This window comes from Fringilla coelebs (genome assembly GCF_963513975.1).
Source record: "Fringilla coelebs genome assembly, chromosome: 1".
In the NCBI taxonomy this organism is placed as follows: Eukaryota; Metazoa; Chordata; class Aves; order Passeriformes; family Fringillidae; genus Fringilla; species Fringilla coelebs.
The window spans coordinates 114397777-114420490 of NC_140028.1; the positions used below are offsets into that span (position 1 = coordinate 114397777).

The window sequence follows — 22714 nt, forward strand, 5'->3', positions numbered from 1 at the left end:
TCAGTGCATGGCAACATGACAGGTTGCTTTCACCAGTTTTCAGCTCTTCTCTTCTGTTCTGTCCAGATCAGACATGACCACACTTTCATCACAGCTGGACTGTTCAGTGATAACCCAGCAGGTTTAGTTCATTGGTCATCTGGTTACCCTTTTCATAGTCTCTTTGATTCTAAGTCCATCTTCATGGACTTGGCAGAAGCCTTCTCAGAACTCATTTTCTGGTAATGTAATATTCCACCCACTCACCCTCACACTGGGAGTGCTTATTCACACTGGGGCTGAAACAATTGTTCCAGAGTTGTTTGATTTTCTGTGACTTCAGACTCCGATCAATTTAGGATGAAATCTCTTGACTTCTGGTGTTCACTGCAGAGGATCAAGAGACAGCTGAACTTTTCCATGACTGTTTGAGCTGTCTGTGGTTTTAGGGCTTTATAGTAAAGCCTAGGGGAAATTTGAAAAGCAGGCTAATCTTGATAAGCAGCTGCTCAGCTTGAACAGCCCAGCTGCTGAGATTCTAGCAGTGAAATCTACTTTTTGAATGGCCTGTGGGACTGATACCATACCTGGACTTCCTGCCAAAAACTTGGGCTTCTTGAGAGCCTGTGCGCATTGATTGTGCTGCACACTCTGTTTCCTGCCATGCTACCTAGTGGAGAGCTTGGCTGAGCTGATTTGCCATCAAGCTGCTGTCAAGAGATCCTTCACACTTGTGCAGCCATTAGGGCTGTAAGTTAAAGTAGCGGATGAGAATCCCCCTGTATTTAGTACAGAGGGAAGTCAGTGTTCTGGACTATTCCTTTAGCCACCAGGTAACATATAATAGGTTTGCTGTCCCTTGGACAGACTCCACAGGAGTTACCCACTGATACCAGGCTCTGTTTCCAGAGAAGAACAAATCCAGTGTCTGTGGCAGTGTGTTGTACCTCTGCAGTTCAAGGCATCGTAACCAAAATGCTTGTGGAGACACTCTCTTGTTCTCCAAACACATCCCCCTTGTGATCCCATTAATTAAATTTGAGTTCTCACAAACACCCACATTCCTGGTATCTAGAGTGTTTGTACAGGTTCCTGTTTGAAGCACCTGTGGCTGATAGAGGGTAGGTCAGGTGTGTATCTGAGGTTTCTGCAAGACTCACTCATCTGTGAGCCTACAGAACACATGAATCTGATGATCTTAAGGGTCTTCTCTGACCTAAATGGTTCTGTGATTCTATCCCTTGACACTCACTGTGGGGACATTCCAATGACTGTCTTTTAAAGACAGCCAGATCAGTTGTGTGGCACTGAGTGAAATTCTCCAGGAAATGCAGAATGTTCTCTTCCTCCCCTTTCAGCATTTTCCAAAATTCCTTTTCACTGATGGGCAGAAAGCAATGTCACAGAGACAGAGGCATTGCCTCCCAAAACTCCTGCAGTAATCCTGGGGAAAGATGTCCACAGTCTTACCACCCTGAAAGCAAAAATGTCACAAGCAGCTGGATACTGTAATGTATCCAGACATGGTCAAAGTGTCCAAGCTGCAGGACTTCTGTTGCTGCTTTACCTACTAGTAACCTGTTTTGTACTCAAAAAGATGAAACAGTATTCAGCCAAGGAGCCTGGAATAGTACTGGGTGTGCCAGTTCTTCTCAGAGCAGGGTGCAGAAATCACTCATCTTGTTTTAATGTCTGCCATTCCATTCATGCCATAGTTGGAGTATCTAGTACAATTTAATATGTCCAACCAATTTTTGAATTCATTTAGTATCTTTTAACTTCCAACAGCAAAACTAGATGCGCCCCCTAAGCCTAAAAGAGCTCCCAAGGCCAAGAAGGTGGAAACTGTGAACTCTGATTCAGATTCAGAATTTGGCATTCCAAAGAAGACGGCAGCACCCAAAGGTAAGAGTCACACCTGAGCTCTCCGGAGCACAGGGCTCACAATTATTGTAAGAACCACAATAACTGTGGTGAGTTATGAGTACACTGATCACTGGTAAATTACTCAGCCTTTCCTATGGCAAATACAATGTATTGACTTCTTGGCAAACCATGTGTGGATGTTTTATCTGACCTTCACTGTTGGGAATGCATTTAATAGCTGCACCCCCTGCATCTTTCATTCTACTGGATACTGCTATACTGCTCATTTTCTTTGAGCTCAACTCCTTCCAAGCCAGTAAAAATCTGGTAGTAATTGTATTAGGTAGCAGTTTCTGGGTTTTCAAGCCCATTTTTTTGGTATCCCAGTTGTCTTGAGTCCTCTCAACACAGCACAGCAAGCAGTCTAATTGCAGGAAGAGTCTGTAAAGGATGCGCCAGTGTTGATGGTTGAGGTTAAAAGTAAATTTACTAAATAGTAACAGTGAATTAATGCTGTGTAATCAGTGCAGAAGGTGACCAAGGACTTGTAGTTCTACTTCAGTGTAGAAGTTATCTGATCTCATGAATTTTGTCCCTGTCTTGAACTGACAGCTTGAGCTGTCAGGGTGAATGGTGACTGTGGAACAAGTAGAAAAGATTTAAAACTGAGAAAATAAAAAAATACCTGTACTATACTGCTGTTGTGAAGAAGCTTGAGTAGTAAACTGGGTTTGAGCTTAACATGTGGACATACTAAAATAACTTCACTAGGGGGTTTTTCAGTTTGATGAAGTCTGGAGTTTATTTTTAAAAAAAGGCAACAAAGTTAACTCATAATCTCTGACCTAGGAAAAGGCAGAGGGGCAAAGAAAAGGAAAGCATCTGGTTCAGAAAATGAAGGCGAATACAACCCTGGGAAGAAGACACCCAAGTCCACACCAAGCAAGGTCAGTTCTATGCTCTCTTCTCTTTGTAAAAAGAACCTCATGAATTCCTTTACCTTAAAGTTATGTCCTTATAAGTTGCTAATATGGTGCTGGGGGCTGAGGTGTCATTAGCAATGGGATGGTAGAGAGGGTTTTTTTTTCAATTCTGAATATTAAAATGGAAAATGTACAAAGCATCACAACTGATTTGTCTTCTCTTTTCTAAAGAAATCCAAGAAGGCTGCTTTTGATCAGGATTCTGATGTGGAAATCTTCCAGTCAGGCTTTGCCTCCGAAACTGCCCCAAAGCCACGGACGGGCCGGGCTAGAAAAGAAGTGAAATATTTTGCAGAGTCTGATGAAGATGATGATTTTGATATGTTTAATTAAGTGCCCAAAGAGCACAAAAATGTTTTCCAACAAGTATCTTGTGTTGTCCTTTTGTCCCCTCTGTTGCAAACTTTTGTACATTTGACTTATTTTATGTGATAATGTAATTGATGGTTTTTATTATTGTGTGTAGGCATTTTAACATTTTGTTCTTACACCTACAGTTTTATGCTCTTTTTTACTCATTGAAATGTCATGTATTTGTCTGACTGGCTTGTAGAGATGTTCTAGACAGCTGTGCTAAAGCACATTTTAATTGTCATGGTTGCAAACAGCAAACCTGCTTTTTGAAATGAAGTTTAAACATTAAAAAATGGAAAACTACTCTGTGTGTGTGTGTGTATATAGAATTTGGGCTAGAGGGACTACTTATACACAATTTTTAAAATAAATATATTTTATTCTTTGCCAGGAGACTCCATGGAAAAAGGTAAACAGTATATGAACATAGAAAGCATTGTTAAACAATCTCAATGTACAAACAGAGCCAGTGAAAGTACATCACAGACTTGCTAGAATATATAAAAAAAAAAATTCCACTAGTGCTTTAAATGAAACCTAAGAAACTGACACTTTAAATCTGTTAACCATTCTACCACAGTTTTCACTCTGCTTCATGGTGATTTAACAAGGCCAAGAAGGCAGATTCTCTCCTTGTGTTTCTGGAAGTCCTAGCTGTACTTCCTTAGCACCTGGAAGGCTGGAAAGCCCAGCTATTCCTGGCAGTTGATTCTTAAGGAAATACCCTGGACTCAGCAATTCAAAAGCTGTAAGTGAGTCTGCTGGTTATCATCCCATGAAGTTTCCCTAATGGCTTGTGAACAAGTAAACAAAAACATGGTAACACTGAAAAGTGTTTCTGCCTTGGAGGCTATAGCATTGCTGTCGAAATGGAGCAGGTAATTGTGGAGCTAGGTCACCAGCCAGCTAAGAAACCACTTCTTTAAACTTTAAAGTGACATTAACAGTGGAACAAATGACATCTGAATAACTGATCTGGCAGTTAATGCTGATACTGATACCTCTTCTGCTGGGGCAGTGACATTTTGTATACTTTTTACAAGGAAGGAGATGCAAACTGAGGGCAGCAAGGACAAGTTTTCATATTTCATCTAAATCAGACGGTCCTTTCAACTTCCTTCTCTGGATGTGTACAGTAGTCCATGTCCTGTGGTTGGTGTCTTGATCGTTATAGGTATGAGAGACAAAAGGAAAGCACCAAACATCCAGTATGGAGAGTACAGCCATACATTTGTATGTACAAAGTCATCAGAAATGCAACCAGAATTTGAAGACTGAGATCTGTCTTGTCACCATGCAATATTGAGTGTTCAGAGAAGAAAACAGAAGCTTAACTTTTTTTTTTTTTTTTTTTGCATGAAATGGCTGATTTAGAGTTTCAAAAGTTTGCATTTTCTAGTTTTAAGAGTTTAAACAGCAAGGAGTATATATCGATACATATGAAAATTTCTTGGTCCTTGTTGAGTTTATCTATATATATATACATATATAGATATATATTAAGTCCAGAAACTAAGCAGCAGTAAAAATGTTTTCTTGCTTTTCATCCCTGTACATAAGGTATTAGGAATGTCTGAAGTAGCTGGAAAATGTCTTATTCCACCATAGGGGATTGACTGACACTGCTGTTATCCACTGAACTAGGTGAGATACTGGGACTGTGTTCTGCAGTATTTCCATTTGAGGTTGGTGTCAGTGGTTCATGTCCTTCAGAGTTCTCCAACATTTCCTGAATAAGAGGTGGCATGGATCCAGGAATTTCCATTTTCAATGTAATGACACGTTCTGCACCTTTAAAAAGAAAACACAAAATCCTTCCCATGAGCACGATTCATACAATTTCCTTTCTGTTAGTATTACAAGAGTAATTTCAGGGTGTATTTTGTTAATAGATTTGGTGTCTCCTTCTGTACTTCTTGCACACAAAGGTGTGTGAGTGATCTGCTTCATGCAGTTCAAGACGGAGTTAGGTGAGTACTCCTTAAGAAATTAATTCAAATCTATCACATAGCAACTGATATGTCAATACAGGTAAATTGGATGAGCTGCCTATTTTTAAAGAAGGATACAAAATGGCATTAAATTATACTAAAAAATTAAAGTAGGCTGTGATCCTGTCAATGTCCTTATTTAAACTGGATTAACATTTAGTCTTTATTCTCTATTGGTTCTGCAAAGAATGACAAAAATTCTGTCCATGTTAATTAGGGGAGGTGAATCCTGCAAGAGAACTGACTGCAGTGATCTAAGTCAAACCGTTTCTTTCCCATAGAGAAAACTGTGAAATGAGATGCAGAATTTAACAAACAATTACTTTATAAAAGAACACATTCAGGCAAAAAGGTACTTTTTTGGGGGGGAAAGCTGCCTTCTGTATTCTGTAGGCATCTTGTCTTGTGCTAATGAACCCCCAAAGTGTGCAGGAGCCTTGGCTAGTGCTCAGCTCTGCCTTGGCTGAGGCTCTTCATGCTGGGCTTGTCATGAGTACCAGGCAGAGGGGGCTCTGCAGGTGAGGGTGTGCAGGATTAAACAAAATTACTGCATCAGTGCTGACCACTCAGACTGGAAGCCCACAACAACTGGTTTAGGGAGGAAAAAAAAGCCCAGCACAAAGTCTCAGTGTGTGCTCAGCAGGCAGGGACACAGCACGAACACAGCAGCCAAGGCCCTGCTGGATACTGGGCAGGCAGCACCGAGGGAACTCTGCATCACTGTTGCAGAATCAACCTCAGCATTCCTGCTGCTCAGGATTCCTGATCATCTTAAAATTGGAGTCCAATGGAAGAGGAACCTGTGTTTTTTAAACAACAAGAAGAACAAAAAAAATTACAGAGAAAATAATTTGGTTATCAAAAAAACATTCCAGAAGAGTGGTCCTTTGGAAAAAAATACTCTGCTTATCAATGCTGCTACAGTGGACATGCTGGAGAGAGCACTACTCACTCCAGGCTGGAAGGGAGCATTTAAGTGTTTATGCCTTACATGAGCAGCATCAAAAAAATCATCTACAAAGGCAATGGTTGACTTTCCAAGTGGATGTAAGAGTCTCTTAAATAACTGAAATGGGAAATATATTAAAGCAGAATGATGCTGAGATGTTCTCTATAAACCAGCTATTGTCAGAGCTGTGCTGATGAATTTGATTTGGCCATGTGGAACACCTGCTTTCCACTGTTATGTCAGGTGCAGTGAAGTGTTTGTGTGGTCATTCAGTGCAGAGCCAGAGAAATTTTTCAGGTTTGTCAAACTTCCAACTTAATCAGGGGATAAGAGAACTCAGAATTGTGTTGCTTCAGTCCCCCAAACACTTCACCCTTTGGCTGCAATACCTCTAATGCCAAAGCAGACACTCTTAGTGTTTCAGATTGATGCTTTCTTTGGTGTTTGCTTTCAGGGATCAGGTACCATCCCAAGTCATTATCGTCTAACGTACATCTTTTAAAATGAAACTCAAGACAACCCCAGCCCTCCAGGACATCACCATCCCTTGGTATGATTTAGTTCTACTATGAAACATTAATGATATAATTAGAGTTAAATACTTATGTCAGAATGAAAAGAAGCCTTTCTTGTGAATGGAATGTAAGGAGTTGTGTTCTTGAGGAGCGGGAAGGCTCTGGTAAAGAAGGAAGGAAGTGGAAATGGATTTCCCACAAGTATAAACAGTGGAACAAAAGGGCTCCCCTAAATGCTTTTATAGCTCAATACTGCTCTAAGTTTATTTTGTAGATTCAGTTGGATGGAGCTTGTTTTACTTGAGGGTAAACTGCAAGCTTTAGATAACCTGGTAAAGTGGTTCCTTTTTGGGATACTTTTGCTTCTAGCTCTGGTGTTTCCCATCCAAGTTACTTCTTTTGGTTCTAATCAATCCAATTAAATTGCTCACTTCTTTTTATAAAGATAGCTATAACTTAATCTTTTTACTTGGATTTATATAGTTTGAAGTGGAGCAGTTAAGGTTTAAATTTAAAAAAAGCGTGTTTAGTTGAGTGAATGAACTACTGGGTTTTTTTTCCCCTGAGTCTTTCCTCAAACCATGTCAAATGAAGTCAGTAATCTTCCCAAAAGCACAGATCCTACACAGGTACCTGTACATACAAGCTCATGTGCCTGCTCATCTGTAGCAAATCTGTTGCTGAGTAAGCAGAGTAAGAAGGTGAAACTGCATCAGCCACCACAAGAATAAGAATTGTTGCACTTTAGACTCTATGTTTTCAGACTGGTACGTCAAGGAACCTGTTCTGATCAAATGAAAGCATTCAGCTACACCTGTGCTATCGAGAATGTGTGACAGTGCTTAGACTATGAATTGCACAGGATCAATCCACCACATACAAGACTGCATAAAATGTGTTTAGGTATGGTTAGTTTGGATTAGAGGGGCTGAATCTCCAAAATGCTGGCTCAAATCAGTTCTAAATCTCCAATACATCAGACCACAATACAGGGGAATTTTGGTTGCACAAGGGTTTTCTGCAGCCTGTAACCACACTTTTTTAAAAGCCATTGGTGATACAAAGCACATGTTGATTTGAACCCTCTTGTAAACATTAACAAAGGTTTTATCTTGTCCTAAAATGACTAACAAAGACTTCAAGCTAATGATTTGCCACTGCTTGCACCTACAACATCTTTTTCACTGTCACTTGCATGGAGAATGGAGCACCATGCATGTTTAAAGCAAAACCAATTTCAAGGCAGGAACTATGTAAAGAAGCTGGGAAGAATCAGGTCACAAGGACCTTAGATGTGTTAAAAAAATAACAACCCAGGTGTCTAGGCCAGTTCCCCTGAAATGCAACACTGCCACTACTGCTGAGTTCTTGGGAGAAACTGTACCTTTTGCACTGATGCTACGAAGATCCGTGATTTTCATTAAGATCTTTGGGAACATATGAGGCTTGTTGGGTCGTCTCTTTCGGATATAAATTTTCAGTGCTTCAAGCAAGGGTTCCTGAAGCTTATCCACTTTCATTGGTTCTTCAAGGTCCTGGCGATCTGTAGAAAAGTATCATATCACTCATATGATTTTAAATATTTATTTTTTAAAATAAACTCCAAATCACAGAATCTCCTCCATGTTCTCAATTAGAACTCCGTGAATTTTGTTCCCCGCTAAACAATGCACACTCTGTAGTGAGCATTCCATAGGAAGAGGATAAACCACAACTTTTTGAAACTTGGATTAATTCTTTTCCTTGGTGACTGGAAAGGTTTGTCATGTGGGTGGTCAAGAATTACCAGTTTGCTTTTGTACCTCCCCCTTCAAGGGGAAAACACCTTGCTGCAAACAATATTTTGGAATTGATTTTATATATGTCACAGATAGGCAACCCAGGTACTCATAGAGGTTACAGCTATTTTTTACCACTACTACAGAAAAGTGAGTTACCATCAGGAATCAGCAGATGGCAGTGCTGGCTTGAATGACAACAGATGCCACCCCTCTGCACCGGGACACACGAGTCACATAACACTGACATCAATGCTTTTAATGGGTTAGGGTTAGAGACACATAAAATCCGAATGATTTTGTACTAAAGGGCTGCTGCCAACAAAGACTGACTCTCGTGTTTCAAACACTCACTGTAGTGCCCAGTCTGTGTTTCAACAACATGGCCCAGCTAAACAAGGTGTGTTTCTACTGCTAATCCAGATTTTCTCAAGGAGGAGAGAGACCAAGTAATCAAACCAACAGGAATTTACAGAGTATTTTGGAAATTATCCAAGAATTCACTTTTTGTATTGTAAGTCTATGATTTTAATGGATAATCACCGTTTTGAGTTCCCTTCAGCCCCAGTTTGGAAGTATAACACATTTTTTTGCTAAAGAAAGTAATCACCAATGGCTTCCATGTGACTGAAACCAATGCAGATGCACACAATTATATTTATGAGTAAAAGCTGTGTAATTGGGCATCTTGCTGTAAGAAAGCTCACTCATGCAGGTACCCATACACTGCTTAGCAAAAACCTGATCTCCAGAGGTCCCTCCCAACTCCAACCATTCTGTGAGGCATCTCAATGCCCTTTGTCAGGCAAACAATAGGACTGGTTGCTTAACAGAATGATTTCAGTACTTTCTTCAAATTATCAGTAATAAAACCAGTAACTATCACCAGTGCAAAACAAACCTTTAGCATTAAGTGGCTTATATAATACATATAATAATGTTCCATATATATATGTATGATATGTTTAAGTAAAGGAAAGCAAAACAAGTAGAACATAAATGAAGACATGATCATGTCTGTCCTTTTGAAATGCATTAGAGTTCATGCAGTACAATACCTCCACAGATTAGGCAGATGGCACTAAGGAGACCTGTTTCTGTATCATCCATTTCCAAAGGCAGGAGCTGGTTGGCAAATGTGAACACGAGATCAGTCAGTGGGCCAAATCCGGCGTTGTGCATCTGAGTTCTGTTTAGGGTAAGGCCATCTGAAAAGGTCATGGTGTCTTGTTCTGGTGTGTATCTTGTGCAAATTCTAAGGATCTGTGGAAAAAAGCAGAAAAATGGAATCTGAAGAATTTAATCCATGAGAGGTTTGTTGCCTTTTCTCAGTGCGGCGAATGACAGCGGAGCTTCAGTACTTGGCCACGTCAGAACAATCTGAAAACAAACTCCAGTTTGTGCAGATCTAGCTGCACAAAAGTTCTCAGGTACAACACAAATATACTCTATTGACTAGTGAATTCCTTGTAACACAAACAGTAAGGACAGAAATTTTCCCCTAGTTATGAAATTATCAAAACTTTGGAGTGACTCTTACCACTCAGGTCACCAACACTACAGTGATATCCACAAGAACAGTTCTTTCATTTGTCTGCCACCTGCACTATACAATGTGACTGATCTGATGAACTGCTGATCTGATCCAACAAGATCCTGAGAGCATCTCACCTCTTTGAACAAAGGCACATCTCACTGATTTTGGGGATCGCTTTTGTACAGCAGCACTTCCCTGGGTTGTATCTTTGACAAGGACAACGCTGTGGGAGCAGAAGCTTGTGGGAGTGAGTGTGGACAGCTGTGAGCTGCTGAAGAGGCAGAATTTTGGGCTGCCTTCCCCTCTTCTGCAAGACCAGATAGGCAAACACTGATATGGGGACAATGCCCTCCATCTCCCCAGCAGCTGCAGGTAGGGTTTCCTTGGAGCACTGCTCGCCCTGTCAGCCTGGGAGCTCACACCCAGCGGAATATCAAACGCTGCACCTCCAAACGGCGGCACAGGCGACTCCGGGCAGCCTGGCCAGTGGTCTGAGGAGTTGGCCCAGCTTTTCTTCTTTTACAGTGGTTGTTACTTCTGTGTGCTGTAACACCAATCCTCCCCACCAGCCTGTTGGCTGCCAGCCTTCCTGCAGGCTCTGGCGCTTCCCCCTGCGGAGCCCCAGCGGTGGCAGACCCTGCCTGCCCGGCGCAAAGCTGCTGACAGCGCCGCTCGTTCCCGCGCACGCCCAGGCACTGTTGGCTTTGGCAAGCTCCCTTGTGTGCCGACAGCCACCCAGTGCTGACCCCAGATGAAAGAGCCTTCGAGGGGAGGATGGGGATTCACACCTCTAACCGGGCACGGAGGAATGCAGAAGGCATGAATAAAACACCGAGGATGCTCTACATTTTGTTAGCGATGCCTCCGGGGTAAGGGCAGCATCAAGAGCGCGGTCACAGCAGAGGTGGCAGCAGGGCCAGAGAGGGAATGTGTGCGTGAACGCTTCCGCCTCCCAGAGCACAGCCAGGATGTGTGCCACCATTTGGGGCACAGGAGCATTTGTACAGCTGCAATTAATGAACACGGCCGTAAGCACCAAATAAAAGAGGCGTCCATCATGTTGACATATTTCTGTTATGTATATCAGTGCTTAATGTTTAAAATAATCAGAGGTGGGAGAGGGCTTATGCCAAAACTAAACTGAACTGAAAGCCTGCCGAAGTCAGGCTGATTAGCTGAGCTAAGACTACAGCTGTGTTTTTTCAGGGCTTGACTGTATTTATTTCCCATCCTACTTGGTTTTAAAGATACAACTAAAAAGATTTACATGAATGTAAGAGAGCACTGGGAGAATTTAATTACTCCTATAGCTTCTGAGGCTCTGAGTCAGAGGTCCCAGCACATGGCAGCTGACCAGTCTGGGCTTGGTTCTCCCACTTTCATCTTTGCCTGGCAACACTGCTTCAAATAAACAGGGAGGAGAATGAGGAGAACACGGTCTGTAAGACACCTATAGGGAAGCTTTCGTTTCTCTTCTTCAGTTCCTTGGTAAGAGACTTAATAGGGTGTATTTCTGCAGATGTATCTTCAACTATTTTCTGTCTCAGCCATAATCTTATCTCACATTCTGGATATACCTTGAAGCAATGAAACTTTGTGTGGTTGGACAGGCATGTTTGACATAGTTGCCTTACCCCCAAATTACAGTACGTTTTTGAAATTACTTAAATCAGTCACCAAGAGAGTCACAAATACAAGCACACAGCATATTAATTCCCCAGTGACCATAATTTCCCATAAAATAATGCCATCTTAAAAGGGAGCTGGTTGCTAGGCTTTATGTAGTAGCCAATGTATTGTTCAGGATCATTAGAAAAAACTAAAATTATAAAGTATAGCACTCTGTAAGTAAGAGGCAGCATCTTTACCACATTTGGAACTGCCAGTAACCACTGGCAATGCTCTCCCCTGAAGTTCACATTGGGTTGCTCTTTTAAATCATTAAAAGATTGTATAGAAAGCAGAAGAAACATGGAGAATACCTGGTGCTCAAGAAAACAAAGGTTACTAAGCTACATATTTACTGTGACACCCAAGAGCTGCTTAGCTCACTTCTCTAATGGCATGCAAGAGGAACTGGAGTGCAGCTCTTCCCACCTGAGGCCTGCACAGACAGAGGCTGCCTTCCAGTAAGGGTGCATGGCTGAAGAAGACCAGGTAGCCAACTTTGGGAGGAACAAGGCTCTGAACTTCTTACCTGGTCCTGCTTTTCCCTTAGCTCAGCCAGGCAGAAAGGCAGCCCCTTGACTCCAGTGCTATTTCAATTGGTAAGCCTTAGCAAGGAGAGTTCCTCCCTCCACAGCCTCAGGACTCCCTTCCCAACAAATCAGCAGAGCAGGATTGGGAACTTAATTGGGCAATGCCGTGGTGTATTCCCCAGGCTGCCTGCAGCTTCCCCAGCAGCTGCCCAAGCAGGGCTGGCGGATATGGATCCCCCAGATCCTCCCTCAGAGCACAGGTCTGGACACCAGCTGCCACAGAGATCCCTGCCCAGAGGGACTGGGGTGCCCTGGAGCGATCTTCCCAACAGCCCAGAGGCTGAACACACCCCTGCCAGCACAGCCCAGGCTGCTGGCTCCCTCACAGCAAAGCTCCCTGTCCTTGCTTCCCAGTGCCACAAGCCCCACTGTGTTTGGGGGTGCAGGATAGGACTGCTCAGCAAAGAGACCCCCCAGGGCTAAAGCAGAGGAAGAGCTTCCAGGCTGAATCCTAATTGGGAACAAATTTGGGTGAGGTTACTCAGCCTCAAGCCAGCCCCTGTGGGCATGCACAGAAAGGCACCTGCAGGGGCCCTGAAAAATTTATAATTAAAACATAAAGTCGGGTAGAATTCAGCTACTCCAGGCTGAGGCAGCAAGTAGGACAGGTTTTTGTTGAAGGCAGCCTTCAGGCCTTCGTACCCCAAGTGCTGCCCCAGCCTGGAGGAGCCTGCAGCGGCTCCGCTGGGCACTGGCACAGCTGAAGATCAACTGTGTGCTTTCAGCAATGCACTTAACTTGACTGCAGCAATCAGGTCTCAGGTTTCCTCTGCATTCCTTTGACATTATCCCACAACACGCTGTTATTAAACTCCAAGACAGATCATTTGAAATGGTGTTTTACTTTTTTTTTTTTCTTTTTTTTAATTTCTGTCCTTCATCAGGATCTGTGAAACGCCATGGATATTGCTGATTGTTGCTAAACTGTTCTTGGGCAGATTTCCAGTGTCAAAGTAAAGCTGATTTCAAGCTCATATTCACTGAAGAACATATGGGAAACATCAGCACTTCAAAATAAGAAATCATGATATCTTTCTCCATTTTAAACTGAACTCCCAATGTCCTCAATGTTGTTTAGATTTTGCAACCAAGCCAAGTATTTTAGTTGTCACTCTGCTCTTAAATGCCACTTGCAGCCATAAATACGGTTTTCCCTCATTATTAAAGGGCCCTTTGTTTTAAGGAATATTTATATATTAAAGCATTAGGGATTCTTACGAGCCTGTTATAAAGTGCAAAACAAAAACCCTACCAGAGGCACAAAACCAAACTCAGTCAGAAAGTTTCATTTATGACATTGCTGCTACCACAGAATTGTTACTAGTTTTAAACAGATTAGGTAGGGAAATCTGGGCCTATTTTTTAAGAAATCCTGTTGTTAGACACTCGCTGCCTCAGCTGGCTGGGGCAGTTCCTTGAGAGGAGAAACCCGGGCAGGTGACTCTGAAGCAATGATGCCTCGTGGCGCTGCCAAACCCCGTCAGCACAGCTTGTTCTGCACACACAAATTCCTGCCTGGCATCAACGCACAGGGGCTTACAACAGAAAACAAAAATTACATCATTAAGGATTAGCATTCAAAGACTTCTCAGGTTTTTATCCATTGGATTTAAGATAGACTGGACTCTGGATTCTTTCCATATTTGTCTTGCCAGAGCTCAGCGAGGCTGGGGATGCTTGGCCGCTGCTGGGCCAGCGTACCAGCAGACAGAAGCACTCACTTTTACAAGGGTTATTGACTGAATTTTAGTAATATTTATCCCTAAAACTTTTGGCACCAGACAAGCTATAAATTCCACGATCCTCATCTGGCGCCTCAAGCTGCCTCAGGAAGCTTGATGCTTTTTCCCTTCCAGAGTTAGTGTTTGTTTGTACATAAAACAATTCTTTGGCCCATACTCATCGGAGTTTACTGAGCTCCTGGCACCATTTCCCTTGTCAGCCTGTTTAAGAAGGGTTTAAGCATCCACAGTCACAGGAACCAATTGAGCAGAGGCCTTGGCAGGGTCCATAAATGCTTAAGACTCTCCAGAGCTGGTGCTGAAGGGCAGGCGGGCAGTGAAGGGGTCCTGCTGGCAGGGAAGCCTGGCCACCCTACCTGGGAGCCCCACGCTGCTCCTCCCACGTGCTGCAGCTCTGGAAACACGTCCAGGGCATGGAAGAGCAGCAGGATCATGAGGGCACACTGCTGGGGCTCATGGCCCTGCTCAGCAGAGCTCACACAGCAGCCCCTGGGTGCTCGGTGCAGCAGGAGGGGCAGCAGCGCTCGCTCTGCATCTCAAGGCACAACAACAAAACAAAACACTCATAACTAGGAATACTGGCTTGTTTCGTGGGGAGGGGGGGTGGAATTTGTGCTATTACAACTGCTCCAGTACTGATGTTCAGCTTAAATAAAGACAGAGAGCAGCACTGCAATTCCGATTATGTGCAGGTGATGCTGGTTTAATGGATACAGCATTTCACAAGCAGCACGCACACTACGCATTACTGTGCCATGGTAATTATCCCATTTTCTTTTTAAGCAGCACATAAAATAGTCACATAAACTCTGTGTAAATGTCACACAGGAAAGTTAGGACTATTAGCCGTGCTGTATCTGTTCCTGGCTTTGGAAAAGCCTCAGCTCCTCCCAGCTGCAGGCTCCTATGCTGCTCACTATGCCCTGCTCGCTTGGATGTGTCACCTTCTCTGGCTTTGTGAAAAATAAAAAACAGAATGAGCAGGTGATGTGGAATGACAGGCCTCAATGAAATTTATAACTAGAGCTTGTAGTTTGCCAATGGCCACAAAGTAAAAGTGGTGAATCGTATTAAAGAATCAACTTTTCTATCCATTAATTAGTTGAAATAAAGTCACCATTTACCACCTGCTTCATTCTCTTTTTCTAATCTGGCAACTAGGCTTTTATTTAATCACTTTGATCAAAGTGCCTTTATCGAGGCAAAGCCCCAACCAAAAAGGGTCCCCTCAATTTTTTAGCCAGTGTTGGCAATGGCAGCACTGAGTGGAGCTGCTGCAGGGGCTGTGCACGTTCCCAGGGCAAGCTGCCACTGCCCACCCCAACAAAGAGCATCGGGAGCTCACAGATTACAGAACTAGGGTATTTGTTATCCTGCAGCTCTGGAGCCAGGGCATGGCACAAACAAACAGGGTGCCAGCTTGAGGGCTGAAGTTTTAGGGGTAAAAGGTTTAGATGAGCAGGTTCTTGCCATGTCCTGGCTCCTCCCCACCCTTTTTGTACAGTTTCTGTATTAACTATTTGCTCCGGGTTACAGCAGCACAGCACAAAGCAGTTCCCATCCCCTGCTGCTGGCAGAACACACTCGAGGCAATGCTGCAGTTTTTTGATCACCATCTGCCTCTCGTGTGAGGGGATCGTAACAGAATCTGATGGGGACAGAGCTGGTGATGACAGGCGTGCAGTCGGTAACGAATGGCCCTGCCCCACGGAGGGACACTCTCAGCAACAATGACACGGCTGACTCTGAATGAGTGCCTGGATTAAGGGAACAACAAGAGGTGACTCTCAAGCATGGCAGGGCAACCTCAACCTTCCCTTTTTCTATAGGCCAAAGAATGATACCCCTTCCCCTCTCCTACCCCTCTTCCTCCTTCATCAATGTCCTCTTGATGCGATTCTTCCAAACAGCTTTTGACAAAACAAGAGGAAAAGGTCACAGCAGTTAACGTCCCCCTCAACATGATCCTGTTTGAAGCAATGCACTTTTAGAAATTCCAAGATTAATTACTTCAACTTCAGCTTCCCTAGTTCAAACTCCTGTGTCATGACAAAAAATATATCTACAGTAGCCATCCTACAAGATGCTTCTAGACTGGCCAAGCTTGGCTCAATGAGGACCTGAAGGTTTGTGCTCAGAAGGAAACATTTAAAGTATGTTTACATTGAACATACTGCTTTACTGCAAGTTATTGCTACAACCAGTAATACGAAGCATATTTGCCACTAAAAGCCTGAAGACCTCTAAGGTCTCGATAAAGAAATGCTGAGATCCCAGAGGGCTCCTCTGAAGGTCAGCATGACAGAAACAACCAGAGACAAAGGGAGGGAAGACAGCTTTGCCTTGACATAGTGGCAAGGCAAGGTCTGGAGAAAAACTCCCAGCCCACCTGCACAGTTTCCTCCTGCAGGCTGCATGTTTGCCTGTATAAAATTAAATTACATTTAGCTAAAACCTGTAGTGAGTCCATTATATTGGTCACTTCCACAGATACCTGCAGCACTGGAGAAAGCAGGGGGATATGAGTGCCAGGGGCTTGCATCTGACAGGCTCCAGGCACACCAGCTTCCCCTCTAAAAGCTTAAAAACTCTAATTCTGAAGACTTGTGTCTTATTCCTTAAATTCCTTCATGAGCAGAGGAACAGCACATTCCTAAACCATTATACAGTGGACTGTTCCTCTAGGTATCCTTTATGCATAGGACCATGCAGAGGGGGGAGGAAGGATGAAGGAGGAATGAAGGAAAAACAGGTCTCTCTTCGGTATTAACAGTAAAGAAAATTTTCCAAAGTTACACGTGCCACAATACCAAAATGTGTTTTACTGAAACCCAAAAAGTGTAAGGACTTATTCTGAGAAGTATACTCATCCCCCAAACACACCTCTATAGGTGTGCTGGAGTCATCTTCTGACTGCACCAGACTACCCAGTAAGCCAAATTTTACAACAGTAAGGTCAGGGCCATATTTCACCCCTGTCTTCCTGTCAATTACAGTAAAAAGGAGAATAGAAAACACATTAGTAGGAGAACAATGATGCTAAAAATACATACCAGTATATCCAGGCAGGCTGCTTTCAGTAGAGTTATTTGGTCTGCAATGGTCAAACTTGTAAAGCCTGGCAATCGTTTTGCAAATTCCACTATTTTAATAATGCACTTTGTTGCAAGTTCACTGAATTTGTCCCAAAGCCCAAGGTCCAGTCGAACCCGATGATCTGCGCTGGAGTTCTGCAAAGACACACAGACAAGGCACCATAAATCAACAACGTCCCTTTCAGCAATCGGTTTTCAAGGGAAGGAAACAACAACTACGTTTTCCTTCCAGAAGTACTTTCTATTAACATTCCAGGCATTTTCTACAGCTTGCTGTTGGGATGATGCTGGTTTTAAACTTGGATTAATCGCCTGAAAATTCCTTGGATACTTCTCTGTTACTTATGATTGCAGAGGCCATCTGTACAAGGAATACAAATGAACTTAAACATTTCCAAATGCCACCCTCATTATTCTTCCTTGCCATTATATAATAAGTGCATTGAGAAAGACAATTTACAGTTGTACCCCAGAAAACATAAATGAACAGTGGAAAAAGAATATTGAGTCCTCCTCTGGAAAAAGCAGCACGATATTTGGAACACAGTTTCACATACTTAAGGTCTTAGAAAATTGGTTCTGCTTAATTTCTCTGCTCTGTGGCTCTGCCACAGCTTTCTGAAGCTACAGTCTCTCATGACTTACAGAGCATTTATTTACATGATGTTAAGGAAAATCCCATGTGCCTTGATGAATGCTATGTGCTCATTTGATGGTGCATACAACATACGCTCCCACTGCTGGAAGTGTAACAAGGACATTCTGGTGGCATCTCTCAGGGAATGTTTATATTCACCTACCTCAAAGTCTCCATAATTTTCTAGACTGCATAGGAAACTTGTGTTAAGTTTGTGATCAAACTCACATTTTCATACACTTGAACCAATCACTTAAACCTTGAAAAAACTGAACATGTCAGCCAAGAACAATCTGACTCAAAATCTGCTGCGACCCATTTGATGCCAGCCCACCAACACTGGGTGTCATGAGAAGACCTGGTGAGTCCATTCCAATCCACCCAGGACTCCAGCAGAGTGACAAGAAACAGGTAATGACAGAGCTCTGAAATACCCAGATTTCTCCTTCTGCCCTCACATGCAGTGTATTGTCACCATTTGACCCAATGCTGTTTAGGATGCAGCCAGTGTGATGGTGTCCCCCAACCCCCTGTTTCATAAGCCACCAAGTTCAGTGTGCATCACAGCTGCCTTCAGCATCTGGGTGATCTCTTCACTGCAGGAGGAATTTTACCCATAAAAATATGCTCAGGCAGTGGCTTCCTCCCCAGCTGCAGAGGAAGCCCATGTGATCAGCTGCCTCAGTCTCAGCTGGTTGAAGTTAAAATGTTAAATTAACTTTAAAATTAAAGTTAAATGAGCAGAGTCTCAACCTAAAAGTCTAACAGACATGGCAGATTAAATAGCCATCAAAAAGCATTCAAATTACACAGATCACACTTTCTTGGAGGAAACATTTCCAATGAGCCTGCCACCACCACTGCTGCTGGTGAGGACATCCACCTCTTAGAAAACCATTGAAGCCATTATCTTGTCATCTTTCTTTGGTTCATGGGAAGGACACAGGGCTCGAAGAGGTTGGTGAGGCAATGTGGAGTGAGCTCAGCTTGGCTGTGATGCTCTGGACCCCATCCCAGGCTGCCTTCACAAGACACCACCACTACCATCAGTCATGAAGGGGAGAGTCCTGACGGGTCCCCAGGGCGCCACCAGCCTGACATTCACCCTCACTTGGAACAGCATGGAGATTTGAGCCAGGAATATTTACATTAGGCCCTAATTGGAAAAAATAAACACTGACTGTGCTGAACAGTCTGAAGGAGCAGCATGCTCTTTCCTGCTACCCCTCTCTTTAGGGGATAATTAATTCATTTCATCATTTCTATTTGAATTTTTATTCTGGGAACTTCCTCTATTTTCTTTTGGGTTTTTTTAAATGACAAAAGAAGATGTCTCTATAATGCTAAACCTAAAGTATTGCCTTCAAAATGGTCCAAAACTAATGAGTTAACAGTGATTGTAATGCCCTTTGAAACATTTTTTTCAGCTACTGGAGTATGCATCCCTCAGATTTATTTTATTTCATCCTCAAGGACCTTGGTGAAATACAGTACATTGGAGGAAAAATAAGATCAAGATGTGCAGTCATTCAGGCTGTAATTAAATTTAATAGGCAGTTTATCCAGTTCATAGAAAGATGGCATAGCAGAGAGCTACACAAAGCAGAGCCTAAAGCAGGAAATCATTTTACAATAGGGTATCCATCTGGAAAAAAAGACGTTGCATGAAACCAGCAAGTGTGAACGAAATCTTCATCAGTATCATATGAGGTTACTTTATCATGCTGCAGTGGCAGCAATGGGAAGTTTGACGTGTCTTCTATTAGGAGTAATGCACGACCGTCGTAACTAATGTAAATCTAACTCTCTATTATGCAAACTGAAGAGAAGGGGCAGTTAATAAAATACAAAATAACCAGGTGTTTTATTATGCCAGGTGCCAGATCCCTCGGCATTGGAGCTAATGTGGTTTACACATTACCTCTGAGATGCTACAAATGGAAAGAGTTTTAACATTCTATCTGTTAATGAATGTCAAGACAAGTGTCACAGGAAAAAGAGATGGATTTTTAGCAGCATTTCTCGGTATTGAAAAGCCAAAACTGGCTCAATATCTATGTATACGTTGAACAATACAACACAGGGTTAAAAAAAATGCACAACAGAAACAAAAACTGATTAAATTTGCCTGGAGATCTCCTCTATCCATGCTGTGAAAAAGATGCAGACGCTACGACTTTTCCTGAATATTTTACTGAAGCGGATTTTTGGGTGTCTTTTTCCAGGAGCAGTCTCACATGTTTTTCAGGCCTATGCACCAGTGCACATATGGTGGAACAATACTGTAATACACCCTAGTGGCATCTTTATCAGTGGAAAAGCCCAACCTTGCTATGAAATCCAATTAAACAGCCATTTTTGCCACATAAATTGATCCCATTTTTTCCATCATTTTTGTTTTTTCATTGCAGGCTGCTCTGTCTCCACATTAACAATATGGGATGAGGTACTCATAGAAACATACACAGCAGCAGAATCCCTACTGTCTTTAAAATCCACTTTACAAAGGAAACAAGGCTCACAGGGGCACTCTGCCCTAATCAGGAACACTAGTGATGCCTCTTTAGTAAAAGCAGCAATGCACTCCAGCTCCATTGAGTTCACTGAGGACCACAGCACATGTCCCTGCTCAGTCCCAGTATCAGGAGATACACACATTTATATTTTTTAATATATATATATATATTCCTCTTCAATGGCACCGAACAATAGCTGTGTAACTTCTAAGACCAGCACTTAGAAAGAACAAAATGCTGTCAAGATGTGGAACCTCTTCACTTCCAGCTAGCCAAGAGCAACCCAGGAGAATCTGCAGCAAGGGTCTGCAGAGCCAAAATTGTTTTCTGTTTCATCCTCCCTTTATCACAAGGCTGGATGTAACACAGCTGTAGACTTACAAATAATACCACTCTCAAGGGACAAGCAGTATAGTTACACTCAATTATACTATAAAGTATGACATCTCCAGAGAAATTACTCAGGCTCTCTCTCTTACCTGGATGACAGTAATAAAACAGATCTGTTTATGATGGACTTTTGGAATCCATTACATTTAAAAAGCTTGCTGATTCTCATCATTGGCAGAACTGTACTTGTCACTGCCCACCAAATGCAACTGTTAAGTCAAATGACCCAGGGAATTTAATACAAGGGCTATTCTCCCGTTATTTTAAGCAGACTTCTATTAGTTATGCAAAGTACGGGGCCACTTTTTCTTTCTAAAGAGCAGATGGATATAAAAAAATAATTGAAAATGCTTCTCTAAAACTGTTTTTAACAGCTAAAACCACACAATGGTGGGGGGAAAAAAAAAATCACCATGTAACCCTTCCCTCTGGGAAATGCAGGCTGCAGTGCTCAAGAGTGAGAGGAGCCAGATACACAAGCCAAATGCCTGAACAGGTTTTTATTTTTACTATATCTCTGTAAGGTCTTTTTTATTTTACACTCCTATAAGTTTTTGCACTTTTTAGCAACAAACGAAATCTTTTAAAACAGTCTGAATGATCGTGTAACCAAAGGCACTTTCTTCCATCCACCATTCCTGTCAGTACACAAATGCAAGGCTCACAAAATTCAATGGAATCCACATTGGTTAGAAACACTCACTTCTCACCTCTCACTTAGAGAATTAAATTAAAAACTCTAAGGTTATAAAAGCAATCTGTGTGCTCTGCAGTGTGAGCACGCCGTGCCTCACGACTGACAGCACGCAGAAGCAGGCATAAAAGCAGGACCGGGGGCAATCTTCCACATGTACTAGATTGTTACCATCAAAAAAAGCAGAGTGGCATAGGCTCTTAGCCTATGGACTCCCCTTGGACTCAGCACTTAGAAAAAGGGCTCAGTGCTCCTTTGTTTTTTGATTTCTGGTCTCTGCTTCAAGTGTCTCAGGTTGTTGCTGGAGCCCTGCTGCTTGATCAGCAGCTGGTGATGGTGTCCAGGCACCAGAGCTGTGCTCTTGTGACCAGCACACACAGCTTCCACATTGCAGATCCTCTTGGATCCTCAGTGCTGAAGAACTACTCTGTCCTTCCCATATGAGCTCTTAACACCGAGGTCCTGCATAAAATGCCAAAGTGGCTGCCAGTCCTTACCTAGATGAGATATTTAAACACTCTGCACTTCACACACAGACAATGAAAATGCAGCAAGAAGACAGTATTTAGCCCCACTGCTATTAGTTCTGATGTAGTGTTTGAAGGAAGCTGCATCACTCTCAAAGATTCAAGGTAAGCAAAAAATAACTCTTTCAGTATAATTTTGTTATTGCAACTTGTACCACGACAAAGCAGGAGGGGGTGAGACCTGTGCAGCAGTTCCCTGCTTTGGACTTCCAACAGAGCAAAGCTAAAAACAAGAAATCTGCCCCAGACTGTCCCATCAGGCTTGAGATATGAATGACCAAAATCCAGCCTCAGAAAGAGTGCAGTCATTATCATGGCTACTCGTATTCCACAGACAGACCAGATTCATCTGCTCATTACTGAGATCCAGGTGCTCTCAACAAGGGCTCTGAAATTCCAAGAGGGGCACAAACTCCCCATGGGGTTCAGACAGAACCTAAGGACGAAGGCATCAGCACTGGGTGTGCTATGAAACAAGGCCCTCTCCAATTCCATCCACTTGTATCATTTCAAGAGCTAAAAGATTAATGATCCTTCAGCATCCAGTACCTAATGCAAGTGTAGAGGTGCCAAGGTTTATCTTTCAACCCTTGAGGATCTTTGGTATTTACCAGGATGCAGTACAGTGCCATCCCACCAGCTGCAGTGCACTCTGCTAACTCCCAGGTAAGGTGGAAATACATTCTATTGTGTTCCTGCTGGGAAGGACCAGAGAAACATGGGGAGGATGGGCTCCTTCCCCAGTACTAACCAGTTTACATGGGACTCAGATTTAAATGTGCTTGTGAAAATACTGTCAGCAACATGAAAAATGTGCCTTTTTCTAAAATCACACCATATATGCTTGCTTTTCTTGCACTCCAATACCAACTCTTACACTCAGACCTCAGTTTTGAGCCTTGC

General features: G+C 42.8%; 2 protein-coding genes across 5 annotated transcripts in view; one reads left to right on the top strand and one right to left on the bottom strand.

Annotated features, from left to right (window-relative positions):
* TOP2B (DNA topoisomerase II beta) overlaps positions 1 to 3477 on the top strand; it is a 61531-nt gene extending 58054 nt beyond the window's left edge. For all 4 annotated transcript variants that reach the window (XM_084216010.1, XM_084216008.1, XM_084216011.1 and 1 more), the window contains 3 exons: positions 1768 to 1884; positions 2695 to 2792; positions 3000 to 3477. In XM_084216010.1, the coding sequence (XP_084072136.1) occupies positions 1768 to 1884; positions 2695 to 2792; positions 3000 to 3161 (377 nt within the window). In that variant the 3' untranslated portion in view covers positions 3162 to 3477. The remainder of the gene's footprint in view (positions 1 to 1767; positions 1885 to 2694; positions 2793 to 2999) is intronic.
* A 74-nt stretch (positions 3478 to 3551) lies between these two features.
* RARB (retinoic acid receptor beta) overlaps positions 3552 to 22714 on the bottom strand; it is a 90610-nt gene continuing 71447 nt past the window's right edge. Inside the window, exons 5-8 of the mRNA XM_084226665.1 lie at positions 17006 to 17182; positions 9474 to 9678; positions 8022 to 8180; positions 3552 to 4973 (exon numbers count right to left, since the gene is read on the bottom strand). Coding sequence (XP_084082791.1) covers positions 4777 to 4973; positions 8022 to 8180; positions 9474 to 9678; positions 17006 to 17182 — 738 coding nt within the window. The 3' untranslated portion in view covers positions 3552 to 4776. The remainder of the gene's footprint in view (positions 4974 to 8021; positions 8181 to 9473; positions 9679 to 17005; positions 17183 to 22714) is intronic.